Below are 18575 nucleotides of genomic sequence, written 5' to 3'. Positions count from 1 at the left end.
TTTTAATTTCATACCTAAACTATGAATTTCATTATAATTAGCCCCTAAACTATTTAAACATTTCAATTTCATCCCAAACTATATGTATATACTAATTACATCCCTTGTTAATAAAACCGTTAGGTCAAGTTATATTATTATATGTTTTAACAAGTAAAATTTAGGTTAAAATATGGTTAAAACTAATTACATATTTAGATGAATTCAGGGATGAAATTAAAAGATTCAAAAGTTTGGGGACAAATTGAAAATGAGGGATATAATTTAGGAATAAAATTGGAATGTTCAAAAGTTTAATGACAAACGAGAGTAATAATTTAAAGATGAAATTAATATATTTAAAAGTTTAAAGACCAATTTAAAATGAAGGTCATAGTTTAAAGATGAAATTAGTATATTTAAAAGTTTAATGACCAATTTAAAATGAATGTCATAAAGATATATACAATTAACTCTTAGATTAATTGAAAAATTATTGGACCTATACTTGAATTTGGAACTGAAAAAAGCCCATTAAGTAAGACACCATAAAAACAAACAGAGGAAGAACGCACGGCACAATGAATAAGCCATCTTCTCTCTTCTTTGTTCTTCTCCGGTTTTCAAAAAACCATCTTTAATTCTTCCTTCTTTTTCCAATTTTTCTCCTTTGGATTTTGGCTCTACCTTCATTTTTAATATCCTGCCTCTTCGACTATCTCTCTTACATGACCGAACCAAAAAGAGAGAAAGAACATTAATAAACACAAAGGATTAGGGGGGACAAAAGGTTAAACTGATTTAGTTCCTTTGTGTTTTTCCTTGGTGTAAGATCTGGGGAGTAAGTTTCTTCAATCCAATACCTTAAATGGGCTTATTTCCATTTCTTCAAATATGACTCTTTTGTCAAGACAATTCACTTTTTGTTTTCGGGTTTACAGAGATGAAGCGAGTAAGAGATGATGTGTATTCTGGTTCTCAATTTCAACGTCCATTCAGTTCTTCTAGGGCTGAATCGTAAGCTTTTTTTCTTCTTGTTCTTTCCTCTGCTTTTATAATATATTTACTTGTTCTGTCTCTCTCTTTAGGGTTTTCATGGTTGGTTTTGTTTTTACATGGAAGTTGGCCTTTTTTGTTATCCTGTTTGTTGCTTTTTCTTTTGATTGCTGCTTAGTCATTGTTGTCAAGTTTGATGGTTATTCTTCTTTGGTCAGATTTGACTGGGAATTTTTTTGGATTTGCATGTGGGATTGTTTTGTTTACCACTTCGAATGGAGTGATTCGTTTACGTTTTTGTTTTTTCATGTTTGGCTTGAATTGTATAGGTCTTTCTGGTTGTTGGATCATTGCATTAAGTAAGATTAAGATTTGTCTCTTGGTTGTTTAATAGTTGGTAAATTTACTTCCAAGTAAAGGAGATTTTAGGTTCTTTTAAGAGGATGATATGTTGAAAGTAAATTAGGTTTAGCTCAAATTTTTTCGGAGTTTCCTTATTCGAATTGTTCGAGTAGCTGTGGGTCTGATTTTTCTTTTATTATTTCTACCTATTAAGCTATGGGCAAAACCAAATACCCGGTGGAAGTGGTGGTGCAGAAGGTGTTGGAGGAGGAGGGGAAGGTGGAGGAGTTGGAGGAGGTATGTCACAGAAACTGACTACAAACGATGCCTTAACGTATCTAAAGGAAGTCAAGGAGATGTTTCAGGATCAAAAAGAGAAGTATGACATGTTCCTTGAAGTCATGAAGGATTTCAAGGCTCAGAGGTATCCTGTTTTCGAATCTCGAGTTTTGTTGATCGAAAATAAATTGTCGGTTGCTTTAAACTACTAATGTTTGGTACATCTTTTGTCTTATGCAGAACTGACACTGTTGGTGTCATTGCCCGAGTGAAAGAGTTATTCAAAGGGCATAACAACTTGATTTATGGATTTAATACCTTCCTGCCGAAGGGCTATGGAATTACCCTTGATGAGGACGAGGCTCCGAAAAAGACAGTTGAATTTGACGAAGCAATCAGTTTTGTAAACAAAATAAAGGTGAACTACTAAAACCATTGTGCCATAATCTTTTGCTTATCAATATCCGTCTAATTTCTCCATTGGCTGTGCAGAAACGTTTCCAACATGACGAGCATGTCTATAAATCATTTCTTGATATATTGAATATGTACCGGAAGGAGCACAAAGACATAACTGAGGTTTATACTGAGGTAAATATATCTTATTCTTGTTGTTAACTGTCTTCATTTGTAGCTACTGAACCCTAATCTGTTGATTTTTTTCCCAGAAAATTTGACATGTTCTTTGTTTCGTTGATTTCAGGTTGCTTCTCTTTTTGAGGACCACCCTGATCTGCTCGAGGAGTTCACAAGATTTTTACCAGATTCTTCAGCAGCACCTATGACACAACAAGTTCCATATGGTCGAAACTCAACTCAACGTTATAATGAGCAAAGCGCTACACCCACCTTGCGGCACACACAAATGGATAAGGTAACTGCTCTCTCCCATTTTTTAATATTTATTTACTTGCTATATTTTGACATCTTTGCGATATGAAATAATGATTTGTTTCTTTTTTCAGCAACGTCGGAGGGATAGAATTATTACTTCCCATGCTGATATGGATCTCAGCGTTGACCGTCCTGAATTGGATGATGACAAAGCAATGATTAAAATGCAAAAAGAGCATAGAAAACGCATGGAAAAGGATAATAGGGATCTGAGAATTTGTGATAACAATGATCCCGAGCATGAAAACAATAGGGATCTGAGAATTCGTGATAACAATGATCCCGAACATGGAAACAATAGGGATTTTAACTCGCAGCGTTTTCCCGACAAAAAGAGATCTGGAAGGAAAGATGAAGGATTTTCTTCTTATGATGACAGGGATACTTCAAAAAGTGAGTCTCTCCGTTTAGGGTGACAATTTTCCTGTTCTTTTGCATTCTACCGCTAATAAAGTACCCTTGTATAATGGGATTCGGGTTAATTCACATTTTCTCATCCTTCTTGTATCAACCTTTTAAGCTTTCAGTTTTTTTTTTCTATTCCAACCTCAGGCATGCTCCACCAAGGTTTTATATTCTGCGAGAAAGTTAAGGAGAGGTTGTGCAGCTCAGACGACTACCAGGCATTCTTAAAATGCCTTAATATTTATAGCAATGGAATAATCAAACGAAACGATTTGCAAAATTTGGTATGTTTTACATTACACCATCTATTGCGGTTATATTCAATATTTTGAATCACTCGATTGCCTTTTTTGGTATGTTCTATTTTTCTAGTAGTTTAATTATACGTCGCATTGATTCCTAGGTGACTGATTTACTTGGCAAGTACCCAGATCTTATGAACGAGTTCAATCAGTTCTTGGAGCGTTGTGAGAATACTGGTAATGGCTTATGTATCATTTGAAGTTGTTTTATTCTGATTATTTATTTTTATGGCTGCTCCGTTTTAATTTAAATATCTCCCGCAGATGGGCTCCTTGCCGGTGTTATTAGTAAAAGTAAGCCACCTTTTTCATTTGTTTTACATTTTTTATTTTTCGTTGGCTGTTTTCTCGTATATTAAAATGCACATATGTACATAGTTTAGTCCTAAATGACGCAAATTATTTTCTTATTTATCTGTAAATTGCAATGACAGTTTATTTCTTTTTGTTGCAGAATCACTTAGTGTTGACAGACATGCGTCCAGGCCATTAGAGGAAAAAGATAGAGAGCCAAAACGCGAAATCAAGGGAGCTAAGGAAAAGGAGAGATATAAGGAGTACATGGGAAAATCAATACAAGAGCTTGACCTTTCTAACTGCCAAATTTGTACTCCAAGCTATCGGCTTCTGCCAGATGATGTATAAACTTCTGAAATTTCTTTACTTAGTTTTTTGGCATGCAAGATTTGGCACTGATTATAACAGTCTTTGGTATTTCTTTCTCACAGTACCCAATACCTGTAGCAAGTCAGAGATCCGAGCTTGGCGCTCGGGTGCTAAATGATTATTGGGTATCCGTCACTTCAGGAAGTGAGGATTATTCTTTTAAGCACATGCGCCGAAATCAGTATGAAGAGAGCTTGTTCAGATGTGAGGATGATAGGTAAAATTTCTGGGCCTTCCTCGATTTATTCCAGTACTATTTAAAACAAACATCCTATTGACTAGTTTTCTCTTTTCATAATTATTACTATTATGGTGTTCCCATTTAATTTTGTATGCAAAGGTGAGAATGAGTTTTCAGAAGAAAAAATGACGTGCATTGGTTAATTATTCTGTTCATTTAAGCCATTTGGAATTTTAGGGTTATACTACTGTACAGGTCCCTGTCCTATGGGCTTATGAGCACCTTAGTCCTACTATAAAAGTAATCAATTTGGCCTTCATACGTTCAATTTTGAAGCAAATAGGTAAAATTATAAACTGTGATAAGGTTGAATTTTAAAAAATATTGACTTGTGTTCTGAAAAAATCAACAATTTCGTTATTGTCATGTTTTAGAAATACCGAATTTTCGATTTTTGTTTTTTATGTTACTTTGAAATGCAACAGATCAGCTTTCTATAATGTTCAAATTTACTTCCATTTAAAGCTTTACCTCGTTGTTTCAAAATTAAATGTGCAGTTACTAAATTGCTCATTTTATAGTAGGGAGACTAATTTGTTCTTTGTTTAGTACAGGGACATGCAAGGTAACTTAACCATGTTCTAAATATTATCTCCTTTGAAGAAATGACAGACTTGTTCAATGGTCTTAGGTTTGAACTGGATATGTTGTTAGAATCTGTGAGCTCAACAGCCAAGCGTGCAGAGGACCTGCTGAACAGCATTAATGAAAATAAAATCAATATGGATTCTCCATTCCGCGTAGAAGATCACTTTACTGGTATGTGTTTATCTTCTAGATTCTGAAATTATATGGTCTCTATATGAATATTTTTTGCCTTAACTTTTTAATTCTTCTGCATCACATACCACAGTTCTGAATTTGAGGTGCATTGAGCGGTTATATGGTGACCATGGTCTTGATGTAATGGAAATATTACGTAAAAATCCTGCTCTTTCATTACCAGTAATATTAACTCGCCTGAAGCAGAAGCAAGAAGAATGGACAAAGTGCCGTCTAGATTTCAACATGGTTTGGGCTGAAATTTATTCGAAAAACCATTACAAATCACTTGATCATCGCAGCTTCTATTTCAAGCAGCAGGATTCAAAGAACTTGAGTGCGAAATGTAAGTGGAATCGGATTGAAAGAATAGTCGAACTTTTAACATTTTCTAGTTAGTCCTAGCCATGGGCTGGTCTGGACCAGGTTTTGACAGGTTATTAAGAAGCTGTGTACGTCCAGGTTCGGCCTACCCCAAAACATGGGCTCAAATTTCTGACCAAACCGCCCATAATTTTGAGGGCATATTTGGGAAAAAGTGGATTAAAAAGGTCTATTAAGTTGAGGCATCTAATTTTCCCTTTTAGATCGATCTTGATCTTGATCGATACCAGCACCCGCACGCATCTTGTATTTGGATAGTAGATTTACGTTGGGTTTTAGGATATCATTAGGGTTTAAACTTTAGGTTATAGAATTTTTACATATAAAAAAAATCAAGTATATTCATACTTGAGCCTGGCCAGGGCAGGTTCAGGTTTGAAGTTTCTTCCCCAAGGGCGGCCCATTTACAGAAAAGGCTTTCTTGCCCAAACCATTTTCAAACCTACTTTTTCGGTTCATTCCCTCCCAAATATCAGACTTGGCCCTTGGACAGGTCTAGTTTTAATATATGGTGTAATTAACCGTCGACTGTAGTCTTGTGATTTTATTTAGACTTATTGATCTTTCATTTCTCATTGTAGCTTTACTGGCTGAAATCAAGGAGTTGAAAGAGAAGAACCAGAAAGAAGACGATGTTCTTATGGCTAGCATTGCTGGTCACAGACAACCCCTTGCTCCACACCTTGAATACGAATATTCGGATCTCAGCATTCATGAGGACCTATATAAACTTATCGAATATTCATGTGAAGAGGTGTATTCAACAAAAGAACAATTAAATAGAGTCATGAGGCTCTGGACTACTTTCCTGGAGCCCATGTTGGGTGTTCCTCCTCGACATAATGACAGAGAGGGTACTGATGGTGCTGGTAAAACTCAGAATCCTGCATTCAACTGCACTGCTTCGAGCGTTGCTGAATGTGATGGAAGTCCTGGAGCTGATGCTACTGTAAATTTCGGGCAACCAAAGGCTACCAGTGATAGAGACAAGAACAGTTCACCAGAATTAACTATTTCTTGCAGGAGTGGTTTGACAAATGGGGAAACTTTAGCTAGAGAGCACTCGGGCCGTGTCTCTAGAGAGGATTCAAAGCTAGAGAAAGAGATCAAATTTACATCTGATAAAAAGTCTGGAATTCACATGCATGCAAATGGAATGGAAGCAGAAAAGAATCACAGCAGAAACAATTTTGAAGGGACTTCAGGTGCGTATGTCGGGGAAGTTTCATTTCTGTGGTTTTGTTATTCATTGATCTTGTTTTTCCTATAAAATTTATTATTGTTATTCCTTCTTTTTGGGATCGTCTTGCTATAATGAGATTAGTTGAATTTCAAGGGAAAGGCATGGCTGCATCTAGACCTAGTAGTAGTGTTGTTGATGAGGACCGCGAAGCTACCGCTAACCCTGTACATTCTTCGGAGGTATGAATTTATGCATATGGACTACTGTATTCTACTTAGCATCACTGAAGCTGATATTACTATATTTTTTTGTTAAAATATAGCAATATTACCATATTTTGCCTATGTTGCTCCAACTCTTCATTTTGCTTAAAGTAATTTGTATCTGGCACTCCTGTACGATACATTTTCGACATGGATGCGAGGCATGACCTTCCAAGGATACTCTAAATACATGGAAATATTTGAAAAAATGGGTAGATTCCCATTTGGACACATTCGTATCCAATGCTTACACCTAAGTAGGGGTGCAAAACTTTGTTAAAACTGAATCAATTGATACAATTTGTTTAGTTCAGTTTAGTTCGGTGTCAGTTTTAGTCAGTTAAAGATTTCAGTTTATATATAATAGTTAACTGACCAAATATACCAACTTAATATAAATATATTTATATTGTTATAGATTTATGAAAGGAATTGTAAAAAGAAATTGATTCTACTTCTCCAAGGATTAGGAGAGTTTTTTTTATGGAAATATCAATAAAATATATAATAGTTTTAAATATTAGAAAAAATGATAGGTTGTCTCATTTATTTCAGTTAATTTGGTTGCTCGACCAAACCAACCGATTTAAGTCAATTTGGATATTTTGTTTTTTTTTTTCCGGAAGTCAGTTTGGCTTTTTCTTTTATTTTCAGTCGTAATAAATTTATTTAAATTTTCTTGGTAATTCAGGGTGTTGGTGTAACCAAACATGCTTTGTTAGTAAATGGAGTACCTATAGATGGCTCTAATGCCAGTAAATGTCACGAAGAATCCGCTGGTCCCTTCAGAATCGAAAAAGAAGAAGGTGAATTATCACCTACCGGTGATTTTGAGGAGGATAATTTTGTTGCTTACGGTGATACTTGTCCAAAGCTTGTGCCAAAGGCACAACATGGTGTTCAAAGTAGACAGCACCAGTCTGGAAACGGGAAAGACTTGCATTCTGTGGATGCTGGTGGAGAAAATGATGCGGATTTTGATGATGACGATAGTGAAAATGCCTCAGAGGCTGGCGATAATGCATCGGGCAGTGAGTCTGCAGCCAATGAATGCTCCCGTGAAAAGCATGAAGAGGAGGAAGAGTTCGAACATGATGAAGTTGATGGTAAGGCCGAGAGTGAAGGAGAAGCTGAAGGGATGACTGATACACATGTGGGAGGAGATGGCACGTCTTTGTTGTTTTCGGAACATTTCCTATTTACGGTGAAGCCTCTTTCAAAGCATGTACGGGCAGTTTTACCCGAAGACAATAGAAACATTTCTTGGGTTTTTTATGCTAATGACGATTTCTACGTTCTTTTCAGACTTCATCAAGTACGTAAGGTTTCGGAAGCTTTTTAGTTATTTTTTTCATTTTCCGCACTACATTTTAATAAGTATTCTTCAATCTTTGATTTTCGTTTAGATCCTATATGAAAGAATACTGTCGGCAAAAACAAATACAGCGGCTGCTGAAATAAAGAGGAAACATCCAAAAGACACTAGTTCTTCAGATTTATATGCCAGGTGGATTTAAATACCGATTTAACTGCTGAATTTGAAGGGTCTAATGCTTTCTAATTTGGAAAATTTATTCTCTCTGCTACATAGGTTTCTGAGCGCACTTTATAGTCTGCTTGATGGATCAAGCGATAATTCAAAGTTTGAGGATGAATGCCGAGCTGTAATAGGAAATCAGTCATACGTGTTATTCACATTGGATAAGTTGATATATAAATTGGTTAAGCAGGTTAGCTTCTTCGATGATGGTTCATAATTTTTTTCTCGTTTTTTGTTCAACTGTTTTGACATCTAGTTTCCGTTACAGCTTCAGGCTGTTGCAGCGGATGAGATGGATAATAAGCTTCTTCAATTGTTTGACTATGAAAAGTCCCGGAAACATTGGAAGAGAATGGATTCAGCGTATTATGAGAATGCACGTGTCCTCCTTCACGAGGAGAATATTTATCGATTGAAATATGTGAGTTTGACATGTCCCTCTAAAACCTCTTTTTTTGGGAATAAGAAATGAACTGAATTAGGAACATGAATGCCCTAGGTATGTCAATGCATAATTCTTTTTACTCCGGTCCATATTTTTTGCAGTCATCTTCGCCATCTTGTTTGTCTATTCAGCTGATGGACAATGTGATTGAAAAGCCTGAAGCATTTGCCGTTTCCATGGAACCGAATTTTTCAGCTGTTTTGCATGATGACTTTCTGTCTGTCTATCCCGGCAAGAAGGAGCCACATGACATTACTCTAAAGAGGTAATAATAAATAGCATTAGGATTAAACCGATTTGTAGTTTTGTGAATAATATTTCTGGTGTTAAAAGTACAATGTAGCATTTTGATGCTATAGGTTCTGCCAGCCTCTGATTTGTTATTATAGACAATTATAGCAAAGAAAAGAGTTGCAATTCGTTGTTAAATAACTTGTGCTTATGTAACTCGATTCAGATTCAGTTGTGAGTGTTGGAAACGAGTTTGCGTTTCTGACTCTGGATGTTGAATTATTTTTTTCAACATTTTTGTATGCAATTGGAAGATCTTCTGAGCATCATATACCCCATGTCATTTTCCGGTAATAGGTGTCGGACACGAGTGCTTCAAGAAAGAAATGAAGTGTCTCAGAAATATAGACATTCTAATAGGCTTTTCTCTACTGATATTTGCAGAAACAAGAAATGCAAATCCCATGTTACTCGAACTTGGATGTAAGTGTTGGATATGAATGTGTCCGATACAAGTATATTGATCTTTTATTAGTTTTCTTTCCCATATAATAGTGGGATACTTAAAAAGGATCATATCCTCGTATCCTTATATAGGTGCTGGACACAAGTACTTGAAGAAAAATGAAGTTTCGGAACAACATAGACTAGTTCTAATCGTCGTTTCTCTATTGATATTTGCAGGAACAAGAGGAAATATGCAGGTTTAGATGAATTTGCTGCTACTTGCTTGGCCATGGAAGGTGTTGAACTGGTTAATGGTTTAGAGAACAAGTTAGCTTGCAACTCGTACAAGGTATTGTGCTTTTATCTTTCATTCTGTTTTTCATCGGACTAGGAAAGTGCACCCTATGTTTTATGCAGTCGATGTTTAACTCGAGTTTTTTTTACAATCATCCATCGGAAGATTTCTTACGTGTTGGACACCGAAGACTTCTTTTATCGTAGAAGAAATTCTTCACAACACAGACCATCATACAATAATCGGGACAGAATACAACGGTTCCATAGATTTTTATCGTCTTCGCAATAATTTAGTGTTCTTTCCTAGACCGGCACGAAAGGTGAATACAACATGGCAATCTTTGTATCTGCATAACCCTCTTCTTATCCTGAGTATCTTCGAAAAGGCTTAAACCTTAATGGGTTTCTTGCAGAACACTAGACCTCTAATGGCTTTCGTGTAGAGGATCGAAGAAAAGAAGCAATGTCAAGAAATGTGGCACACATTTGTAAGTTCATGAGCAGGATCTGAGCAATTATCCTGTAGATACGATTGAAATCTGCATATGATAGATAAGGTGTAAAGGAAAAGAAATGGTATCATAATGTTTGATTTCTCATGAATTTAATTTTTCTTAGATGAAACAATATGGTTTTTTTGGCTACAAAGTGTACTTATAAGTTGTCTAAATTAGTTTGAATTAATTTTAGTTTTTTCTATTACATTTTTAATTTTAAAATTTCTATATTATAAAGATTCAAAATGATCAAATTGTGCTTTTAATTCATATATTGTGTAAAATGATGATCTATTTTTCTTTTTAATTATGAAATTTAGTTTTATTATTATGTATTTGTTCAGATATAAATTTAAAATTTTACAATTCGAGATATAGAGACTAAAATTGATCAAATTAATATATGAAATCAAAATTTATAAGTTTGTACGTAGTGTGGGAATCAAATATAAATTTTGACCAAAATTATGATTCCAAGCAAACATCCAATTTTGAATTATGATTAAATTATAAGAGTTTAGAAAGATCAATAGTTGATGGTTTAATGCTTTTATTTCAAATTTTTATTACTTTTATTAAATAGTTTTCAAATTTCGATACTTTAACCATAATAAAGAAACAATTATGGAGTTTATTAAATTAAACTATGTTATTATACTTATATATTATGCGTAAAACGTAGAATCGGTTTTTTTTTTTAAATTTGATCATTTTAATTTTTTATAATTTAGTTATATTCATATGTATGTATATATTATTTTAAGTCCTTATAATTTTCAAAAATTTACAAATCCACCATAGAACCTTTTAATGACCGTTATAATGTAAACATTTAAAAGAGCAATGTGTGCTTAATGAGTCAAGCAGTTCATGATTTGTTTGAACTCAACTCAGTTAATGATCAACTCGGGTGGACTCGATTCGAGACCTTAATGAGTTGAGTCGAGCAAGATCCAATTTGACTCGATAAATTCGCGAGCAACTCGTTAATTTTTTTTTTATAAATTTTTAGTAGTTACCTTAAAAATTATTCTATTAAAAAGACTAATAATAATTACTAATTTACTATTAGATAATAAGAAATATGATAAATTATTAATTAATAATTACTACTAATTTATTAATCTATTGATTTTCTAATAAAAAATAAAAATATTAAATTATTAATTATTTATTACTATTAATTTTCTATACCCAAAAATCAAACCATAATTATCATACTCAAAAGATTTGGTGAACTTCACGAGCAACTAGTCGAGTCGAACTAACAAATTTTTTTAACAAACATTGTCTAACTTACGATCGAATCACTCGATAAACACCCCTATTCAGAAACATTAAGCGTATACTATAAGCGAAAATTATTTTAAACATCTAAAATAAACAAAAATATGATTACTGGTGAGAGTCGTTGGATCGAGAAAACACACCCAACAAGTTCCGGAAATAAGTAAAGAAATGTTGCGTGGGGTTATCTCAGGAAAGACAAACTAATATACGACTAATATACGGCGTGATAGGATACATTAAAAGATATTTAACAAAATCGGTTTAGCGCTATCGGAAATGTTGAGTAATAATAATGTTGTAGGTGGAAATCATGAAGAAATATTAAAAACTTTGGCAACCTGCAAACCTAGCTTGTCGGGTTATGTCGATACAAATAAAAAAGAGAAAATAACCTCAGTGACAAAAAATACCTTATAATATACGATTTTAACCAATTTTTTTTAGATTTGCCAAAATGACCAACTAAATCGCAATGCGATCGATAATTCGCAACGCGATCTCCGGTATCGCAAATCAGTTTCCAGATTCGCAACGCGAACATCGACTATCGCAACGCGAACATCGACTATCGCAATGCGATTTTCCAAATTCGTTACGATTGTCCAAGTTCGCGTTGCGATTTATTACAAGTTCGTTGCGATAGTCGAAGTTCGCGTTGCGATTTATTCCAAGTTCGTTGCGATAGTCGAAGTTCGCGTTGCGATTTATTCCAAGTTCGTTGCGATAGTCGAAGTTCGCGTTGCGATTTATTCCAAATTCGTTGCGATAGTCCAAAATCGCAACGACTGGTGGTATTGCATTTGTTTCTTAAGAATTTTCTCTAAAAAGATAGTATTCGCGCGGACGTGTCGAAGACACGTATTACCAAGACCAAGACCACGACCACGACCACGACCACGACCACGACCACGACCACGACCACGACCACGACCCGAGACGAGACGGACGGCGGCGGCGGCGGCGCGCGAGAGTCCCCCTTGTTCTCTATCACTCAACAAGGAAGTGGGAAAGCCAAGCCTTAAATACCATTCCCAATAGTGTTTCCAATACTATGTGGGATTGAGTATTACCAACACTTGTTTCCAATACTATGTGGGATTGAGCTGATATTATTTGTGAATTATAGTTAATGACTTTAGTATTTGTATGAAAAGTATTTGTGGTTCGTTTAGTTTTCATGCAATTCTAATTTATTTTCAATTGATTCTAATTGCACGATAACAATTTTTTTTATTCTCGCGAGTGATGCAATTTTTTTTGAATGTTTTGCTTAAAATTGTAATAATCTCGATTGATTATAGATTGACTTTTAATTATGACATATTTAATCGTATAATACTAATGCAATTGGTTGCTGATTCAGTTGTTTTAAGGTGCATGATTGTTAATTGTTTCCTGAATAATCACATAGTATTGGAAACAAGTGTTGGTAATGCTCAATCCCACATAGTATTGGAAACACTATTGGGAATGGTATTTAAGGCTTGGCTTTCCCACTTCCTTGTTGAGTGATAGAGAACAAGGGGGACTCTCGCGCGCCGCCGCCGTCCCGTCTCGTCTCGAGTCGTAGTCGTGGTCGTGGTCGTGATAATACGTGTCTTCGACACGTCCGCGTGAATACTATCTTTTTAGAGAAACAAATGCAATACCACCAGTCGTTGCGATTTTGGACTATCGCAATGAATTTGGAATAAACCGCAACGCGAACTTCGACTATCGCAACGCGAACTTGGACTATTCGCGTTGCGATACGAATCTGGAAACTGATTTGCGATACCGGAGATCGCGTTGCGAATTATCGATCGCATTGCGATTTAGTTGGTCATTTTGGCAAATCCAAAAAAAGTTGGTTAAAATCGTATATCATAAGGCATTTTTGGTCACTGAGGTTATTTTCTCATTAAAAAATGTATCGATTCATAGCAATATAACAGGTAAAAATATGATAAAACCGGTCTCGAAATGACCAAATAAGTAAAGCGCTACCGGATATGTTGAAAGTGTCGATACTTTAATATAAACATCGACACTTTTGGAATTTAAAAGAGAAGCAGTAATAGCGCCTATAAAGTGTCGATACTTTATAAAAATGTATCAATCTATAACAATATAACAGGTAAAAATATGATAAAACCGGTCTCAAAATGAAAAAACCGGTAAAGAGCTACCGGATATGTTGAAAGTGTTGATACTTTATTATAAGTATCGATAATTTTGAAATTTAAAAGACAAACAATAATAGCGCATATAAAGTGTCGATACTTTATAAAAATGTATTGATCCATAACAATATAATAGGTAAAAATATAATAAAACCGGTATCAAAATGACAAAACAAGTAAAGCGCTACCGGATATGTTGAAAGTGTCGATACTTTATTATAAGTATCGACACTTTTGGAATTTAAAAGAAAAGCAGTAATAGCACCTATAAAGTATCAATACTTTATAAAAATGTATTGACACTTAACAATATAATAGGTAAAAATATGACAAAATCAGTCTCGAAATGACAAAACCGGTAAAACGCTACCGGATATGTTGAAAGTGTCGATACTTTAATAAGTATGTGTAATAAATTATCGATAATTTTAAAGAAATAGGTAAATATCCTATCGAAAGTATTGACACCTGACATAAAAGTATCGACACTTTGGGTATTGTATCGATTAAATATAAATAACATATCCGGTGAAAATATAAAGGGCATAGCTAAATTTCCTCTGAAAATAGATAGAAGACGGACGAGTTTTTGAAATTAAAGTGTAATTGTTGCTACATTTCAGAAGGCGTTTTTAAAGCGAAGTTTGTTTGTTTGTTGCTGCAGTCGAATAAAAAAATATGTTGTCGAAACCCTAGTTTTTTATTATTACAGTAATCGGAAATAGGTTTTTATGTGTTGTTTGGGGTTTTCTAAGTAAAGAAGCAATTGAGACCGATTACAGGTAGAAAGTGATATTCTAGGTAAAATATAAATATCGATACTTTCATTAAATATTATAGGTAGAAAATGATATTATAGGTTGTATAAATGTGCCGATACTTGAGTATTGAGTGTTCTCATTCGTTTGAAGGAAATATATATTAGGGTTTTTGGGTTTGGTTTGGGGATTTTGAATCGAAGCCAAGAAGGATTTGGGACCGACTATATAATATTATAGGTAGAAAATAAATATGGATACCTATTTATAATATTATAGGTAGAAAATGATATTGTAGGTTGTATAAATGTGCTGACACTTGTTGTAGTGGTATTCAAATTCTTTTGAAGGAAACCGTTTTACTACAAGAGTAGTTATCGATATTTGTATATTGAATAAAGTGTATGTAACCAGTATTTGATTTGATTTGATTTGCGTAAACTGATATATGAAGAAAAAATGAAGTCAAGGGATCTCAGAATTGTTGGTGGCGAAGATGACTTTGAAATTGAGGCTGAGGGTCAAAAGCAACCAAAGGGTGGATATATGTATTTATAGTAAGTATCAATGTTTTTTGTTATTATTGTTGAAATGGTATTTGGATTAAAGTATTTAATAACTTTAAATTGATTACAAATTTTAAATGTTGACAATATGACCGAATGCCAAAAGATGAAGGAAGGTGGCAAACACATCAGTTCGATATGTAAATTGAATTTGACATTGAGTATTATTTAGCGTTAATGTATTTATTAAGAAACGTTTATGCTTGACATTAGGTGAGAAATGATGTGTTGGAGAAATGAAATTCGATGAGTGATGCTGAGGAGGAACCTTTCATCGCACAGTCAAAGAATGATAGTGAAGAATACAAAGAATGGAGGAAAGCACATGAAAAGAAGGTATTCATTAAACTTGTAAATACGTTGATGCAAAATATATAAGAATAATAACATTATATATTGTTAAAAAATGTAGGAAGTGTCGACAATGTGCAACATAAAAAGGGTGAATTCATTAATTGAACACCTTAAGGAGATGGATCAGTTGAATATGCTGAAATAAATGGGGTTTGGATCGTTGGTAGGGGTAAGGGATCGACCTATTCGGAGGGAATTGTGTCGATCCTTGATGGAGCAATTTGATGTACAACAATGTATTGCTAAATATGGTGATTATTCATTTACTCTGGGGGTCCCATGTGCTACAGCCATTTTGGGGGTACGAAACGAAGGCAAAAGTGTTGTAGAAGTCTGTAAGAGTAAGAACTGGAAAGCACTTGTCTCCAAATATGGTTTGAAGCAGAAGGTGACATATGCTGAAGTTGAAGAGGATATCAAAAGTGGATCTTATGGGGGGATGACCTAAAGGCCCGAGTTCTATTGTACCTTGTCGGGATCTTTCTTTGTCCAACGGGTGATATGTCAACAAACAAGGACTATATGAAGCTTATTTGCGATGAAGGCTTGAAGGGTGAATTCAATTGGGCGGAATATGTCCATTCGAGATTGATTGAATAAATAATCACCTTTCAAAAGGGCAGCCAAAGATACCTCAAAGGGTGCATAGTAATCTTAGAGGTAACTGAGTTGAAGAACGTTTTTGTTTTTTTTATATAAAATGATATTATAGTTATTATATAAAATGATAAATTCTATTATAAATGCAGGTTGCACTGTTCGATTTTTGGTTGGGCTGTGATAGTTTGTCGGCTTATGAAAGGACAAAAGTGGCACGCATCCGTGCATGGGGGAAGGAAGAAGTGGTTAGAGTGATGGAAAAGTTGAAGGTGGATAGACCGAGGAAGAAAGAAAGGGTAATAAATGTAATTAAATAATATTAAGAATATAATCAATGTCTTAATATTGTAGTTTAATTTTGAAGGTTATTGGCAAGGAGGTAGATGAGGCAGATGAGACAGTGGAGGCAGAGGAGAAGGAAGAAGAGATGGTTGTAGGGGTGGATGACGATGAGGAAAAATAGATTAAATTCAAAATTTTGATTTCTGAATTGGCTGATATAAAAAAATCATTTTTGATATTCTGCAAAGACAATCAAGAGTTAAAGAGACACTTGAGAGGCATAAGGGGGAAGTGGAAGGAAAAATAGATGGAGTGGTGAAAGAAGTTGAAGTGTTGAGGGGTGAACTTAAGATGGTAATGGGTGGAAAAATTGATGGAGTGGTCAAGGAGGTTGTGAAATTGAGGAGTGAACTTATGGGGGTGAAGGGGTGGTTGAGAAAAACTTGGATGAAAAGGAAAAAAATGAAAGGTGAAATAAAAAAGATGAAGAGCTATGTAGAGCAAAAATACGATGAATTGAAAAAATATGAAAAAGAAAAGATGGATGAAGAAGAAAAGATAGAGGAAATGAGGAGGAAGGATGTCGATGTGATCTATACACCGGAGAGTGTTATAGATGCAGATTTGGATTCGGAATATTTTTCACCCCAGAAGAAGAAGAAGCAGAATGTAAGTTGAATAAAAGAAAACTTAATTTGATTTTTATCATGTTGTTGTGACAAAAATTTGTATGCAAAATTGTAGGTTGAAAAAGCGGATATTCCAAGCGGAATTGATGAGCTCAAAGTTGCAATGTGTGATTATTTATAGAATAATGGGTTAGAATCGGAGTAAGCGAAATATATTGTTTTGTGAGTGATATTTTTAAATATTTCATGACAATATATTAATCCTAATGATTCATACATATATTCTGTAATCTCAATGGGAAATCAACACGCTAGTATATCCGACGTTGTAACGTTGAAGCCTACGAAATGGGTTGGCGGTGTGGTAAGTAGAAAGTACAAAATGTTAAAACCTATTGAATATGTCTGGTTGTGTAATTAATTTTGTTAGGTTATTGATTTGCTTGCCTGGACAGTATGTTACTGTAACACCCCCAACCCGTACCCGACCCGGATACGAGTCCGACGTGTCACATTGACTTTTCAAATCTTGACTCTTAAGAAAAATCCCGGGAAATTTAAAACTTTATTTAAAACAAAATACAGACTTGATCAGAGTGCTCGTACTTAATGACTTATTACATGCCAACACTTTATACATAACCAAATACATACTTTGTCAAATACTTCTGATCTGATCTTTTAGTAGTGATACTGTCTTTGCCACTTCTATTCTTTCACTTCTCGTTCTTGGTACCTACGTGTAAATCACTTACACGCTAAGTCATAGACTTAGTGAGACATATAAAACATATAATATAACCATATATCCTTTCATATAAATAAAAGACATACATATACAAACACTATCAAATAATCCTTTCCACTTACCATATACTCATCATATAACACATATAATTCATGTATGTGCATTCATATCATTGAATCACTACATATCAATATGCATGAATCTATGGTATGATAACAATATACAATCAGGTCATGCACACATGCAACTTACCTTCTTTTATCACTTTCACTTTCATTTGTCTTTCAATTTCATTGCCCATGTATTATTGAGAATAGAGGTATGTGAGTACATTGAGGTTGTGCACTAATACTGTCACCACAGCTCGTATAAATGTCCCGAAGGACCTATCCAGAGGTCACACAGACCCCAGTAACTATCCAGAGGTCATAAAGAACCTCGGCAACTGTCCATAGGTCCCAAAGAACCTAGGTAAACTGTCCATATGTTCCTTAGAACATAGGTATACTGTCCATATGTCTCGAAAGACATAGGTAAAACCCTCGACTCTTGGCATGCCAACTATACCTATAGCTCTCGTATCATATTATGGGCATTTATTTATACATTTCGTATCACTTGTTCTTTCTCTTCTGTCACATATCACATGTATGTGTAACCATATATCTCATATCATATCACATGTATTATATATACATGTATTCATGTAATCATTTCATGTAATTCATATCACGTATATCACATGTGCATATAAGCTTATAGCTTCTTTCACATATACATGTAGTCACATAGCTTTCTTTCATGTAACCATGCATGTCATGTCAAATAACATATATCATATGTTGCATTTTCACTTAAGCATATAAATCATATAACATAGCATCCATCTATTTCTATGTATTAATGCATACATGGTAATCACATAACAATTTAGAAGTTACTTCTTACCATAGTAACTCCATCACTGGCTCATCACAAGCCAATGTTAATTCAATAAAGTAAGTACAAAATAATTTGCACTCACCTTAGCTTT

General features: G+C 34.5%; 1 protein-coding gene across 5 annotated transcripts; it reads left to right on the top strand.

Moving 5' to 3' along the window:
* Window positions 1–574: 574 nt before the first annotated feature.
* On the top strand, window positions 575–10340 carry LOC120157305 (paired amphipathic helix protein Sin3-like 2). Of its 5 annotated transcripts, none has more exons than XM_039168477.1 (25): window positions 575–817; window positions 893–996; window positions 1532–1741; window positions 1837–2014; window positions 2089–2187; window positions 2300–2470; window positions 2562–2883; window positions 3043–3179; window positions 3299–3374; window positions 3462–3491; window positions 3652–3836; window positions 3926–4080; window positions 4736–4863; window positions 4958–5212; window positions 5832–6455; window positions 6575–6672; window positions 7388–8011; window positions 8103–8203; window positions 8288–8426; window positions 8505–8657; window positions 8783–8946; window positions 9357–9395; window positions 9597–9708; window positions 9820–9976; window positions 10070–10340. In XM_039168477.1, the coding sequence occupies exons 2-24, from the start codon at window positions 923–925 to the stop codon at window positions 9943–9945; spliced, it is 4200 nt and encodes a 1399-aa protein (XP_039024408.1). In that variant the 5' UTR covers window positions 575–817; window positions 893–922; the 3' UTR covers window positions 9946–9976; window positions 10070–10340. The 5 variants fall into 5 exon arrangements, with proteins under 5 accessions (XP_039024408.1, XP_039024409.1, XP_039024407.1 ...); XM_039168478.1 differs by having other exon boundaries at window positions 575–820; window positions 921–996; window positions 6587–6672; XM_039168476.1 differs by having other exon boundaries at window positions 575–820; window positions 921–996.
* Window positions 10341–18575: the final 8235 nt, after the last annotated feature.

The sequence above is a fragment of the Hibiscus syriacus genome, unplaced genomic scaffold (assembly GCF_006381635.1).
Source record: "Hibiscus syriacus cultivar Baekdansim isolate YM2019G1 unplaced genomic scaffold, ASM638163v2 tig00111239_pilon, whole genome shotgun sequence".
Lineage (NCBI taxonomy): Eukaryota > Viridiplantae > Streptophyta > Magnoliopsida > Malvales > Malvaceae > Hibiscus > Hibiscus syriacus.
Note: the sequence above shows the minus strand (reverse complement) of the source record. Positions and strands in the feature narration are given on the sequence as shown.

Coding starts and splice junctions, on each gene's coding strand:
- LOC120157305 (XM_039168477.1), top strand. CDS start 923: ATGAAGCGAGTAAGAGATGATGTGTATTCTGGTTCTCAATTTCAACGT. Junction 1,742..1,836: donor AAGGATTTCAAGGCTCAGAG/GTATCCTGTTTT, acceptor TGTCTTATGCAG/AACTGACACTGTTGGTGTCA. Junction 3,180..3,298: donor GAAACGATTTGCAAAATTTG/GTATGTTTTACA, acceptor ATTGATTCCTAG/GTGACTGATTTACTTGGCAA.